Here is a 15,654-nt window from a genome sequence, read left to right on the forward strand (position 1 = left end):
AGCCATGATGGTGAAGCTCACTCTAATAGCCAGTTTATCTCCCAAAGTCTGTTTCTTTAAGAACCCTAAAAGAAGTGATGGGCTATTCCACTCCCATTATTTTGTCCACCAATTAGGCCTGATATCTGACACGCCAATTTTAGTTGTCTGATTTCTGGTTCCACGCTTCTTGTTGATCAGTTCAAAAACTGTATTAAGATTATGCTTATGTCACTAGGCTTTTTAGGCCATTTCAGTCTTTGTCTCATATTTGCATCTTTCCCTGTCAACATTTGTTTTTGTAGGTTAAGGTGAAATGTTTTTAACCTAAACTCAGTTTTTACTGAGCTCCCAATTAGGGTAAATTTGTAGACCCAATGATCACAACAGTTATCCCACCATTTTATAGCCCTGTAAGGAAGTGTGTGTTCCCCTCCCAACCCCATTTGGAGGTTGCTAGCATTGCTAGTGTCCCTATCAGGAAGAGTCTTCATGTGAGGGTCTAAAATGTAGTTGATCCCTGCTTGGCAGACAAGGCTCCTTTTACCCTGCCAAGTCTTGTGTGCATAGTTGAGAGCTGCAATTTGGTACAGCCATGAGTGAACAATTTATCTTTAGGTGTACTGTGGTGGCTTGATGTACTGTGCAGTCTTAGCTGTGGAAGAAGTATTTCCTGTTGAATCAATACCATCCTTATTCTTCCAGTTGGCTTTTTTAAAAAGAAGGTTGGTCACCATATTAAACTCACATCTCAAATGTAAATGAAATCTTTGTCTTTGTGACTTTTAAAAATCTAGATGAGAGCTCAAAGGAATTTCTGCTCTTAGTTCCTAAAATTAAATTTTTAACAAGCAAGTTGGTGTTGGGTATTAGCATACTCTGAACTTAGAAGGGTTGTGTTGGGTCTTGCACTTGAGTGGCAATATCTCTGCAAAACTCGGAAAGTATTTGACATACATATTTCAGCTTTGAAGCTCAGTGATGCTGGTAGTTACCCAGGGGATAGTAATCTACCACAGAGTCCTAACAAACTATGAATGCTTGTCAAATGACGAGCACAAAGAAACTTCAAAAGCCCCTGTGCTCCAGGACATTTCTTCTTCTTGGGTCTTTGTAGAGGACGGAATTGAACATTCATGACAACGAATTCCTATTAGTGACCATAACTTCATTGTGCTTTTTAGTCCATGATGGTCTTGCCTATATCTTTTTTTCTACAGTGAAAATATTCGAGGGTTGGCTCCCCTCTTACATTGTACATCCATCTTAGTATACATAGTGAATCCATCTTAACTGTCTCCCAGCATCATTCTCATACCTACATTTGTTGTGAAAAAGCTGAAATATTGATGCTGTGGTGGGAATAGTGTATATTTCACATGCTAATCTCATACATTTTGCAATGTCCATGCATAAGGATATTGTGTCTAGACTCTTATGTGTGGGGTAGTTAAAATGACTTTTTTCCTCAGTTTGAAATCAGGTTATAGAAGTCCAACAAATGCAAATTCCAATAGCTGATGTTAGTAGATGCTTTATCATGTTTGTTTACTAAGGTTCATTGATTTGTTGACTGCAGGCTTTCTGTTTGTTTTAAGGAAATGCATTATGGATGCTCATCTGAATAAAAAGCTGTAGCCCAAAATTCTCTGAACAGTGTTCTAACATTACACATAATGTTGATAATTTCTTACCCAATATCAACTGTGAGATGCTCTTTAAAAAGTTCTCTCTCGCTTCTTTTTAGGCATTAAGGGACCGAAATTAGCATGACCACTTGATGTGTTTAAACCCATGGAACCTCTGGGAATTGTAGTTGGAGTCAATGCTGACAGTTTCAGCATTATTTTCCACTCTATGCCTTGGAGGTGCATTGGAGTCCAAATGTAGGTAGTCAGCCCATGGCAGAATTACACTTACAACAGATCTCTCATGAACATGTTCCTAAATTCATAGGATTTACTGTGGATTACTGGGTATCTAGAGGCCTGTTTTAATCTCCCCACTCCTCCCCACAAACGTGTAAACGTCTCCAGTTTCCATCTTAGAAATGATGAGTAGGGAATTCTGTGGGGAGTTTATTTATGAAACTTGCATCCAAGTGCTCTCGTGTTAGAGAGAATCATTTATTTTGGAGCATTTAATTAAAATTAGAGTTCAAGGTACACATCCTGGGTCGTCTTCAAATGACATGTGGGTCTATGGTGGGAGATGGTCAGTGGTGGACCGTCTGCTGAGGAAGACCATGTGAGCCCAATCCTGCATCAGATAAAGTAACTGAGTTTCACTGTTGAGCTCAAGGAATGAATAATTGGACCTATGTAACATGACAGAAAATTTATTGGCACTCAATGTTAGAAATTGCAATTCAGTTGCCATATTGTTCACATCGAGATATATCAGAACAACTTCACCAAAATCTCAAATGTTTTGTTTAAATATAAAAAGGTTCTGATTTGTGTTAAAGCAGCGTGCAAATTGGATTGTGCTCTTGTACCTTTGGGTTAAATAGTGTTTGTTACAAACTGTCACTATTTAGCAAGAGGTCTGCAGGCAGCAAAAAAGAGAAGCTAATTTTAATGAAAAAGTTCCTTACTAAACACTTTGACAGTAGGTTCTCCCCCCCCCATTCAAATGCTTAGTTTTCTGGGTTTACCAAAGTCATTCCAGCTTTCCTTTAAGCTTTTAAATATGAAGTGCATGTTTTATAAGAAAACAGCAGCTTAAAACTTTTGTTGTGGCATGCTCATGGATTAAGAATTATTTTGGATTTGATGTTTATTAAAATGCAATCTATATATAACTGTACATTCCACTACTTGGGGAGCAGTGGCAAGGACACTGGCCTGGGATTTGAGACACATGGCTCTCTTCCTGGCTCTGCAAGTTGACTCCCTGCATGACCTTGAGGAAGTTAAGCTCTGTGGCCTTGTCAATGCACAAACTTGCATAGGTTAACCAATCCAGTGCAAAACCCTTTGTGGATAATTTTATTTATTTAGTGGCTTATTTCAGTTTAGTTTAAACCTGTTCCTAATCAATTTAAATTAAACCAGAACAAGACTGGCTTAAGATGAAATGAGTGTCCACACAACCTTTTTCCACTGGTTTAACTAATCATTTTAAAATCACACTTTTAAGTTTGACTGATACAACTCTAGATGTAGGGTTAACACTGATATCCCATTGGTTCCCTACCTATAAAATGGGGTAATGTTTCTTGCCTTTTTAAAGGTAAGATGAAAAAGTTCTACATGAGTTCCAAATTCTCATTATAAAAAAACATTTGCTTTTAATTAGGTTTTTTATTTGAGTTTAAATATCCACAGGCTGTATGGCTTTCCTAAAAAAGTTATGCTTTTCAGTTTATTTCAGATTCTGTGCTTTGTCAGTGTGGAAAGTAAGAGTCAGGATGATGTATGGTCAGTCACTGCTTTTATCAAGGTCTGTGCAGACAATGGAAGTCAGACAGGAATGATTGCTGTTGGCGATGTAAAGAGCAGATTCCGCGTGCTTGTGTGCGAAGGCAATAGCAAATGTTCAGTAGTATCCTGCTGAGCTGATGACACACTCCGTGTGCAGGTTAGGCCTTGTTTAGTATGTTTCTCGCTACACAGCAGAGTTGACAATATGTACCTATGAAACCCATGGCTTGAAGCATCTGTTCTGACTCCCTTTCCTATAGCCCAGGCTCTACCTACAGCTGGAGCAATTTAGTATGTAAAATAGATCTGCATCAGGTGTTAAGACTGCCTTTTGCTGAAACTTACTTCTCACCTAAATGATGCTAGTAATAGCAACACTTCGGCTATGTCTACGCTGGCAATTGAATGACACAACTTTGGTCTTTCAGAGTTGTTAACGCACCACCCCACCCCACCAAAGACACAACTCTTACCACAGGAAGTGTCAGTGTGAACAGTGTGTTGTTGGCAGAAGCGCTCTCCTGCTGACAACACAAATGCCACTCGTTGGGGGTGGAAGATTTTTGTCGGCAGGAGAGCTGACAAACAGCAGCGACACAGCTCAAGTTTTAGCAGCATGGCTGTAGCAACACAGCCATGTTGCTAAAAGCTGTGTAGTATAGACAAGCTTTTAGTGTTTCAAAATGAAATAATGCCAGTATTGCCTTTGTAGTTCTAATGTTTTGTTCAGGAAGCAATTAGCCAAAGTACCACTTAATATACACTAAATCCAAAGTAAGGGAACTAAGTGTATTACACAACACAAATTACAGTTTGCAGAATTATTACACAAAACACTGCCCTAAATTTATGATGGTGGCAGAGTTTGTGAATAACCAGTGTCCATAACTAGTGAACATAGTAAAATTAACAAGAGATTTTAAGCAGGTATGAATGCACTTAAGAAATGAAATGCAGCAGCATTCATACCATGTTCTTTGCTAGAGATAGTGTATGTCAGAGATAGCTATCTTTTGGATTATTCTTTTTTAATGGAGGTAGCTATCTTTGGATGCATTCCCTCAATAATAAATGGTGTCACAAACACAAAAGCAGAATTTAACCTCTCATAAACCTTTATAGTATATGATAGCTGACAATGTTGGTGGGGTGAAGAGGAGGAGATGAAAGACCAGAGTGGATGTGCTGGTGCATTGTACTGTACCTGCAGCAATTTGGTCGAGTTCTCCTTTTTTGACTATTTTAAAGCGCATTTTAAAATACTCTCTTTTCTTAAACTTAAAACCGTGCTTTTATTTTGAATTTGTTAAAACTACAAAAGGATCTCTCCACCTTCCTTCCAGCAAGAGGACTAGTGCATCCTTTGGGTATGTACGATAAGTGAGAAATGTATCTCTATCACTAGAAACTACAGAATTGCAGAATAGGATAGTTTCCATATCTGAAAGATGCACTAATCCTAGGAGGCAGTTCTTAGTATCTATTAGGTTAAGAGGATGAAAAGTAAAGATTAATGTCTTTATGAAGCTTTCACTTTTGAATTGTCATGCATGGTTGTCTGTTTGAATGTTTCTGCTCTTTATCATGGGCTTATGAACTATGTGTAGCTTTAAAAATATTTTATTCCAGAGGCTGAGTATATCAAATCCCCCTTGCAGGATTCTTAGGAGAGCTGAATGATGTAGTGTTGATGTTAGATGCTGGTGATGACATCAGACATAGACTGTTGCCCACCAATGTGTGCTATTGCCCACTCAGTAGGGTAGTGTAGCAAGTGTAATTTGTCTCATGACTAACCTTTACCAAGTAATTGCTTGACAGACAGAATAGAATAGAAATCATACAAGATGAAATTCACCTCTTAAATAAAAAGTCTGAGTCCTTGAGCACCATGTCAGTAAAGTCTTGAAAGGTCAGTAGGGAGGAGACACAAAAGATCATCCCTTCTGCAGGGCCTGGTGCTTTCATGCAACATCACAATGACTATTACTACAGCTTGTGGCCTGGCCAAACAACTGCAGCCCATCTGTGCAACCTGTCTGGTACACTTGTGGGGGCTGGATTGGTGTAACTGAGGATCCTGTGGCCTCTGGCTTGTGCCTGCTTACACACTTGCATTACTGTAAAGCCACCTTCTGCTGTGGCAGCATTAGAAACACTGTCAGTGGTGTGAATAGTGTGTGCAATCTACCTCATGGCTATTGTGCTTCCAGCCCCCTTGCATTATATCACCATAAGGCATATGTGTTACAGAAGGCTTTACTCTGGCCCTCTGCATCATGGAGAAATTCAGAGTATAAAGCATTGACATTTCAGAGCAAGGTAGAAGAAAAGTCCTAGTTCACTTCAGTTCGTTGAAACATGCGCACTTCTTTAGTTCTAATAGTGAGCCATTCCTGGGGAGAGGGTGGAATGACTTCATTATTGGCCAAAACCTTTGGGTCTCTGAGAGCTATGTATTGCTATTGTATTGTATTAAGTGGACATTGAGGGTATTAGATGGAATTGAGCTGTATACAAGGACATATACGTACATGTACTTACACAATTAACACGATATGTTTGTCAATTCAGGTTGCTGCCTTGAAGTATATACCATCGGTCCTCCAAGATGTTGAAACAGTCTTTGACGCCAAGTTACTTAGGTGAGCTGCTATTCAACAGCATTTTGTTAGATCTGCCCGATGTTGTCTGCATGCAACGGTGTCAGTTCTGTCCAATACAGATACCAAGCCAGATTCTTAGCCTCTATAAAATGGCATAGCGCCGTTTAAATCAATATAGCTATGTCAGTATACACCGGTTAAGGATCTAGCTCATTTTGTTCAATTTGAAGCATCTGTCATGGGTTGTTTACAATGAATATGGAATTAACATGGTCTCGGCATGACAACCAAGTTCAGGATCTATTCAGGCTGTATCCTCTCTGTACTGTTGTACAGTTGCAAAACATGGACATCGTGCCACTCACTGGGCAAAATTGGAGGCTTTCCACACACAATGTCAATATCCTATATTGGGCATAAAATGGAATCACTTAATTTGTAAAACAGGTGTTTATGATCGCTCCAGTCCACAGAGTACTGGGACTGTTGTCTGAAAAGCGTAAGATGCTATCTGCGTACATGTAGCAAGAATGCCACAAGATGTCCCTTCCAACCCTGATATGTCCCTTCCAACCCTGATATCTTGCTTTGAGCAGGGGGTTGGACTAGATGACCTTCTGGGGTCCCTTCCAACCCTGATATTCTATGATTCTATGTTTGGGTGAATGTCATTCTCTGGGTGGCTAGTAACATCCAGGAAAATTCCACCAACTGAGGGGTGGAAGTGGCCCAAAGGCAGAGCCCCTATTACATGGGTTCATCAAGTCTGTTCTGATGTTGGACTGTCGGGCCATCAAGCCCTTGCTGTCATGCAGGAACGGACGAAATGGCAAGCCATCACTATGGCCAACTGTTTGGCTAAGCATTGAAGAAGAAGAACATTCTAGATAGTGAGTTGTATTTTTCCTTAAGAGTGTATTATAATACAGTTTAACATCTAGGCCTACTTTTCAAAAATTTGTTCAGTGAATGGAATTAGCAAGTAAAGCAATGCACTTCTGGAGAATAAGTGGAACTACCAAAAAGGCCACAACTCTGGCTGGCTGACAATTGATGTCTTCCTGATAGATGACAGAAGATTTGTTGGCCAAACACTGCATTGTATTGTACGTGTGCAATGGGAAAAAATGCCCCAACACTTAGTTTTTCTCTCTTAACAGTTGGTCTTTCTCCCCTGATAGTCTTAATACACAACAAAATACAAGGAAATGTATTGAATACATTTGTTAAGCATTAGAGGTGTATTAGTAATTACTGCTCTTGCTATCTATTAGCATAAGGAATTAATCTAAATTGTATTTCTGGTTTCCCACTTATCTGCAGCCAACTACTGTATGAGTTTTACACTTGCATCCCACCAGTAAAACTACAGAAGCAAAAAGTGCAGTCCATGAATGAAATAGTACGCAGCAACCTCTTTAAAAAACAAGGTAAATCCAAATTGTCTTCAGGTTTTAAACTAAATGTGTATAAGATTGACAGAGTGGCTTTAATCTCTCCATAATTTTATTTGATATACGGTAGATAGAAGATTTACATAATTCTTATAATTCAATCTGTAAAAGCAGATTGAGGTGGCTTCTTGTTGATCCTTTTGGGCAAGACAATTAGTTTGCAAAGGCACGATCATTAGAACAGAACAAAGACTAGACAGGCCTGGGAAGGGTTATTTGTGAGTGCTTATTTTAGTGGTAAAATGTGAAGATTGAGAAACCTGTTGTGGCCACCTTGAAATCCATTTTTTTAAGATGTACAGAAATATAAGAACATTTAGAAGTAACATTTAAAAAATTCTGAAATCACTTCTGCATATGGGACTTAAGTTCCGAAGTCAGTTAGATGCTTTTGAAAAACTTGCCACAAATGTTTGTCCAATACTGGGATATATAGGTCTATTTTGGGAGTGGGAGGCCAAGGGCAGGTGAGGGAAGAGGAAATGAGAGCAAAACCTAGGGTTGCCTGGTGTCGGATTTTTAACCAGTCAGCTTTGCTGACCGAGCCATTAAAAGTCCAATTGGTGGCGCAGCGGGGCTAAGGCAGGCTCCTTGCCTGCCCTGGGTCTGCGTGGCTTCTGGAACTGGCTGGCATGTCTGGCTCCTAGGAAGAGGGCTGGCTGGGGTCTCCATATGCTCCCCCATCCCATGTGCCAGCTCTGCAGTTCCCATTTGATGGGGCCGGCATGCACCACGGGGAGCCGCCTGGCTGCGTCTCGACCTAGGAGCCAGAGGGACATGCTGGCCACTTGTAGGAGGCACCTGAGGTAAGCGCCACCCGCATCCCTCACCTCCTCCTGCACCCCAACTCCCTCCCTCACTCCAACTCCCTTCTCCAGCCCTGAGCCCCTCCTGCACCCCAACTCCCTCCCAGAGCCTGCATCCCTCCCATACTCCGAACCCTTTGGCCCCAGACCAGAGCCCTCTCCTGAACACCAAACCTCTCATCCCCAGCCCCATATCACAGCCCTCACCCCCAGCTGGAGCCCTCCCTCCTGTGCCCTGACCCCCTACCCCAGCCTGGAGATGACCCCCCCATACCCTGAATCCCCTCACTTGTGGCCCCACCCCAGAGCCCACACTCACAGCCCAGAGCCCTCATCTCCTTCCAACCCCCTGCCCAACCCGGTGAAAATGAGTGAGTGATCAAGAGTGGGGGAAAGTGAACAACAGAGGAAGGGGGGGATGGAGTGAGGGAGGCTGAGCCTTGGAGAAGGGGCAAGGTGGGGGGGGCAGGGCAAGGGTGTTCAGTTTTCTGCAATTGGAAAGTTGGCAACCCTAGCAAGACCAATAATCGCATGAATGGAGAATCACAGGTCATGTCCCTTTTAAAAGGATAACAGTGTTATGACAGCATTGATAACACTGTGGGGTTGGGAGAAAGGTGGGGAGGACACTTCTAATAGACTGTGCTTCTAACATGTGGGCCTGCCACATGTGAGGGGAGAGGGGAAAAATAACCAGAAATGTAAAATATTCACTTTCATTACCTGCAGCAACTCAGCTGAATTTTTTCCTGAGTATAAAATTATTGATGGGTTGTCCCAAGTGTTTTTATTTGGGTTTTTTTCTCTCTTTCTCTCTCTCATGAATAAATCTTTTAATTAGTCTATTTGAGTCTTCGGAGAAATTGATGTTAAGTCACTGCTGTACGTTCTTTTTGCTTTCGTTAAAGGGGAAGATATTCTTTGACTTTGCTATACTAGCAAATTTAATCTCTTTAGTTCACCCGCCGTGTAGCTCCTCCACAAGAAGCTATAATGGAAGCTATCGTGCAGGAAGGGCTCAGTGGCTTTTAACACTGTCACTTACCTCTGTGTTAAAAATGCCAGTGCTCACAACAGCCTTGTCAGTGCTAGTACTCCCACTGTTGCTACCACAGGTGGGAACTTTTTGCCAAAGGAAGTATTGTACATCAGGCCTAATTGACTGATTGGCTTCATTAACCTCAGCTCCAAGAACTTTGCCTCACTGTACAAGTAACAAATAAGGTTCTATTCCATACTTTGTAGGAATAGCTAAGCTTGTTGCTCTCTGGGCTTCATATTGGAGCCGAGCAAGCCTCAGTAACTTGGAAAGGGCACCTAGTCTGCTCCAATGAGCTGCTAGTTGCTCAGTGTTCCCACTTCTGACCATTTATAAAACAAATCTGTCATGCTCCTGGGAACTTGACGACAACAACAACAGTGACTCTGCATGGCGTTGTAGAGGAATATGCCAAGAGTGGAATGCTTTTGCTCATCACATTGTACAAGGTTCCCAGAATAGTCATAGGCACAGATTTAAGCACTATGGACAGATGGAAATGCAGCACTGTCATAGAGCTTCTATAGGGTGCATGCTGTTGAGGGCAAGACTTGGATTGTTAGCTAAAATAGTAACAAGATACTTCATCTAAAGTCCATTGTGTTTTCAGGACATTGGGGACTGTTTAACCAATTTCGCAATCATGAAGTGTTGCATAACATGAAAAAATTTCAAGTTTTCTATGCAATATTATGCAGTCTTTAATCAGTACTCTTGTTATTGATTTCATGCACTTAGTCTTTGATTTTTGACTACTAGCTTATCATTAAAACCTTGCATATTAACCAAATCAGCACCTTGTTCCAGGCTATTAAATCTATATGAAACAGCATCTAATCTACAATCAAAGGTTTGTGTACATAATTGAACTGCAGTAAATATATCCAGAGTGATTTAAGAAGTAGCAGTAGTTGCAGACAATTTGCCAGAAACAAAAACTCTTTTGGCTAGAGATGTTGTACAGAGGAGTGCTTGTAGGAGGCTGCAATGAATATGAAAGTCTCTTTATCATATTTCTAGTTGGTTGTATTATAGCTGGTAAGTCACAAGTTACAAAGCCAAAAGGAAAGTGTTAGGATAAAAATGCTTGTATGGGAAGGAACAGGTAATGTTACTGACGAGCAGTATAGGGAATATGCTGGGTTAACTCCAAGAAATTACGCAGTGTAAGTATATTCAGTATCTGTGTGCAACTGAACTGAGCATATAGGTGTGGGGTCTACAGAGATACCAGCAAGCGGTACACAGCACATCAGGCTGTGAAGATTTGAACTCCTCCTCATCTCCAGGCAACACCAGGTGTTGCCAACTGTGACAACATCCAGAGATTTCAAGCAGCAGCACCCTAAATCTAATTCTGATCTTACTGAGGGTATTACTTGGTTCAATCTGTTTTCTGCCTAATGCTTTTAGCTAAGATCTATTAGAGTCTCCAGCCAAATATTTCCTTTGCTGGATAAACAGAGCTCTCCATCATTCTATTCCAGCATATTCAGAGCCAGAGAATCAATCCAAGTATTTCAAACCTACCGTGGGAGGAGAGTAGCTAACTGACTCTTAAAATAATCTTTTAAAGGGATATGAGACATTTAACTCCTCTGTATTGGGAGGATTCCTCTGGGGCTAGGCATGTCAACCTTCTTTTGGGTCTGTTATAGCAACCCCTCATACTGATTCAAAGAAGGGCACTGGATTGAGTATGCTCCAGGAGTAAAAGGGTTAAGGGAGCATCCAGCATTGTACATCATTCCAGACAGGATGTGACCTAGGTGTAGCCATGGCCTTAATCTCTGTACTCCTCTTCTGTGGGTTTTGGGATGGGAGAGTGGACTGCTGCTTTTAAGCACATGAGGTAAGGGCTGCCAATCAGTGCATCTTCGCTCCCTGGTGTGTTACTGGCAATTTGCTTGGGGCACAGGAACCTCAGAGAACCTCCTTTCCTTCCCCTGCCAACACAGTTATCCCTGTAGTAACATTAATGTGGCTCTTGGTAGTTTTGTGTAGGATCTACATGTTGTTAAAAACAAACTAACTGTGTCATCTGCAATGCTTAATTTAAAAAGACGACAACAACAACAAAAAAACAAAAAAAACTTTTAAACTCAATGTGAGCTTCACCCAGAATGGTGAAATCAAAGTCAGCCATTATAACCACCCATCAAGTGTATTTAGTCGATTCAGTCAGTTATCTTGAGCACAGAGTCCTCTTTCTCAGTGCTATTTGAGGTGCTGTTTGTATGAGAGACAGTGTTTTGACAATGCTAAAATGAGCTCTGACACAGCGTTCAAGCAGAAGCTTCGATGCTTGAGGCTGGTGAAATGAGTAAATAAAGTTTAACCATGGAGAGGATGTTTGTTGTTTATAACCTCAGTTGCCATCTCTTTCCTAAATTAATATCGTTGGCATCTCTCAAACAGCTTTCATATAATAATGCTATGGCAAAACTAGTAATGAACTACTAGTTACGAATTATTTATCCGAACACTTTTATATAAAATTCTGTGTAAAAAGCATTAAACATAAAGATTCTTGTCTGAATAATTCCATATGGGCTGGTGTGGTGGTGATGCATCTGGATGGTCATTAAGGGCATATCTACGCAGGAACACTCAGGAAAGTTAAGGTGAGTGAAACAAAGCTGTGAATTAAAAGTGCACTAGTGGATAGGTAACAAGGGCTCTTTAATTCTTCAAAAGGCCTTCTGAAAACTGCTGTCAATGAACAAACTTCTATGCAAGGCATAGGTTTCTGCCTTTTGATTGTCAAAACAGATTTTCTAGATAGAACTCTTTTTTAACTCTTTATTTACTCTCTCTTACATGCTTTCTAATAGTTTGGAGAGATGCTCATTATGTATAATGAAAATCCCTTATCTGGCATATGTTTGAACTGCATTAAGTGTTTTGGGCCCTTTGCATGTCACATCAGGTTATAATCACTTTTTTTACAAGACCTGTACAACTACTAACGAAAACGGCTTTTAGGCTTCAGATCATTTGTTTCTTCAACCTTGGGGAATAATTTTCTTTTTTGTCAGGGAAAAACTACTGTGACTACTTTTACCACCATTCTTCATTTTGGTGTCCTTGCAGTGCATTGGTAGCTTTCCGTTATTTTATTTTTGTGAGTCCTATAATCCCAATCAGTGCAGTCCTTGAAAAATCACTTAGGATATCTTGATCCTTGGAATTCTCCAGGTCATGCAAATCTTCAAACAGTTACCTTTCCCACACCATAATCTGCACTACACCCGTACTTAAAATTACATTTTCCTCACGGACAAGACAGCTCCTCTGAGGGCATTAAAATGAAGACTCTTCTTAAAGCAGTAGTACTGCTTTTGTTGCACAGCTGACGCAAACACATTTTCCAGCGTATTATTTTTGTCCATGCTGGACAGCGTGATGCAGAAGCGATAGTGGTGCTTTTGGGAACATCAGTGTTGGAGGTAATCTAGTTTCCCATCTGATATTGTATTAAAGTGGCTACCCGTAGATTTTTATTTTTTTTAAAATGGAGGGAATAATTTACATAACTATTCACTTTCTGTGCAGGAAAACTGCTATGAACTAAAAGCACAGATTAACTTGAGTTTTATAAATGAAAATGTGTTTGTAATTATGGTAATAAATTATATTACTTAAATAGTTATATCCTCAAAGCAAAGCACAGGTTCTTTGAGTGGAGCACCCCACAAATGTAGCAAACTTTAATGCTCAAAATATTCTTTCCCTTGGTAAGAAGAAAATAGATTTCACCTCCAATAAAATAAAAGAAAAATCTTACTGTGGGGAAGTACTTGTGCTGTTTTTTGGCTAAAAGATTGTGTGTACAGTTGCCACAATATAAACATTAGCTGAGCTTTTGTGGTGGTTAGAGGTTGCTTGTAATTATTAGAATTGGGAGCACTGGCTGTTGGGAATCTGAAAGGACAGGAAGAAGGGGGGAGGAGTTGAAGAGGCTGAGGGAGAGCTACTGAGAGTGCAGCAGCAGCTTGGAAAAGAGGTTTCCACTTTAAAAAATAAAGTCCTGTTGAAATTTGTTAGTACCTTGCCTGGCTACTACAACAGCTCTCTCCCATGCTGCTCCAAACTGATAGTCCCGCTGAAGGTGAGCAGTGAGCCTGTGCTGTCAGAGCCCATGCTAAGTATAACACAGGCAAGAGAATTTGCAGCTCGGCAAGGCAAGTCAGTACTTTGTTTGGAAAAATCTAAACTTGACTGTTTCCCCATTTTCCGGTGTTACTGATAAAGGTGTTTTTGTTGACCACACACTGGTATTTCTATTTACCATTTTAACTGTTTGAATACATTTTTTGCTGGTTAATATCTAATTTTGTTTGTAAAATAGCAAAGGATTCTTTTGATTCACCTGATAAGATGTATGGCTTTTTGGGGTCTTAACCCAAGAAGCTGACTTGATTTTGTTTCTTCCTTGTGACTCAAAAAAGCCTTCTAAATCTTTTTTATTGATGGAAAATCTTTATTAAGTAAGGCTGCAGACAAGGAAACTGAACTATGGAAACAGGCAACGCAGCAGAAGTTGCACAATTATTGGCTGTTGATCCCTTTTAAAAAAAACAAATAACTGCCCCTCTCGGGTGAGGGGGGGAGCAGACAATCTCCATCTTTTCAGAGTGCTAGATAAAAGCACCAGCTTTATATTTGTATTAAAATTTATAGGCCACAAAAACTCTTTATATTTGCCCTTCAGACAAGTATTGAGTGGCTCAGTCTTGTTAGCATTTGATTCCTGCTAACACTGTTTGTCTAACAGAAAAAATACAAATTCATAAACATTTCCTCTTGCTTCAACTTGTCAGTGGTGTTGTGCGTGATAAACTAGACAAAAAGATATCAATAACAGGTCCATTGTATCACAGCTGTGAGAAGAACAAAAAGCTTCTACCTATTTTTAAAAGAAAAGTTGAGTTGAAAAACTAATAACTTATGTAGGGTCGGCTTACTTCATGTTGCACCCTGCCATCCTGAATTGTTGGAGAGGTTGGGCAGTCTGTGGTGGGTTGAGGTTGCATCCCTGATCCTCTTTGTTAATAGCCATTGATGCACTTCTCCTCTGTGAACTTCTCTCATTCTTTTTTGAGCCTAGTTATACTTCTGGACTTCATAACAGCCCCTGGCAACAAGTTCCACAAGTTGAATGCCTTGTGTGAAGCACTTCCTCATGTTTGTTTTAAACCTATTGCCTATTAATTTCATTGGGTGATCCCTGGTTCTTACGTTATGTGAAGGGGGAAATAACATTTCCCTATTTGCTTTCTCCATATCATTGATTTTTATAGACCTCCTATCACATTCCCTCTTAGTCATGCCTTTTCCAAGCTGAACAATCCCAGTCTTTTTAATCTTTCCATATTTGGAAGTTGTTCCATACCCCTGATAATTTTGCTTGCCTTTCTATATACTTTTTACAACACTGTCTTTTTTTTAGATCAGAACTGCACTCAGTATTCATGATGTGGGTGTACCATGGATTTATGTAGTGGCATCATATTCTCTATCTTATCTATCCCTTTCCTAATGGTTCCTAATATTGTTAGCTTTTTTGATGACTGCTGCATATGGAGCAGATGTTTTCAGAGAACTATCCACAATGGCTCTTACATTTTAGACCACCTTCCACACGTAGAATTAGGAAAAGCTGACAGAGCATCATTCCTTTGTTTCCCAAAGCCCCCTTGAGCCAATATTGCAGGCCAAATCCTTTCTGTAGGCATGTCCCTCTTGATATTTGAATGGACAATTACTTTTAGAAGTATATACAGGAGGCATGATATACCAATACGATAGTTATAAGAGTCATATTAACTATATATTTATGCCTGAACTGTAACTCCGTGTTTTAACTGTCTAATGGTAGTTTTTGGACTTGATTCTCCTGGGTTTTGGATACCATCTTATATGGAAAACTTTTACACAGCAGTCTTGTTACCTGAGTATCTTGCATTACTTTCACACAGTACCATATTATGCCACAGAGTCTTGGAGAAAATTGTTCAGAACAACTGCAGTTAAAAAAACAACCTAGTGCCTGGAGTGAACAGCTGTGTGTTGTGAGGAACAGCACACAGCAAAGATAGTGATAAAATGGGCAATATAGAGAGGAGACCTGGGAGAGAGGTTGTGGTGAAGTTTTCTTTCCCTGGGAAGGGAACTACAGAGGAGCCAGCTGGAAGGAGCTTGCACCCTGGGACAGTTCCTGAAAGGAGCAGGCAGCTGGTGATAGGGAGACCCCCTAAAGCAGATCTGGGAGAAGGGATCCCAGGGAAGAAGTCCTGAGGGTCAGAAGCTCGGGAGGAGCCAGACCTCCAGGGAGAAAGCTCT

At 40.5% G+C, this 15,654-nt stretch overlaps 1 protein-coding gene across 1 annotated transcript in view; it reads left to right on the forward strand.

Annotated features, from left to right (window-relative positions):
- DOCK2 (dedicator of cytokinesis 2) overlaps positions 1–15,654 on the forward strand; it is a 501,344-nt gene that overhangs the window by 131,252 nt on the left and 354,438 nt on the right. The window contains exons 24-25 of the mRNA XM_073355961.2: positions 5,979–6,049; positions 7,334–7,440. Of these exons, the coding sequence (XP_073212062.1) occupies positions 5,979–6,049; positions 7,334–7,440 (178 nt within the window). The remainder of the gene's footprint in view (positions 1–5,978; positions 6,050–7,333; positions 7,441–15,654) is intronic.

The sequence above is a fragment of the Lepidochelys kempii genome, chromosome 8 (genome assembly GCF_965140285.1).
Source record: "Lepidochelys kempii isolate rLepKem1 chromosome 8, rLepKem1.hap1, whole genome shotgun sequence".
NCBI lineage: Eukaryota > Metazoa > Chordata > Testudines > Cheloniidae > Lepidochelys > Lepidochelys kempii.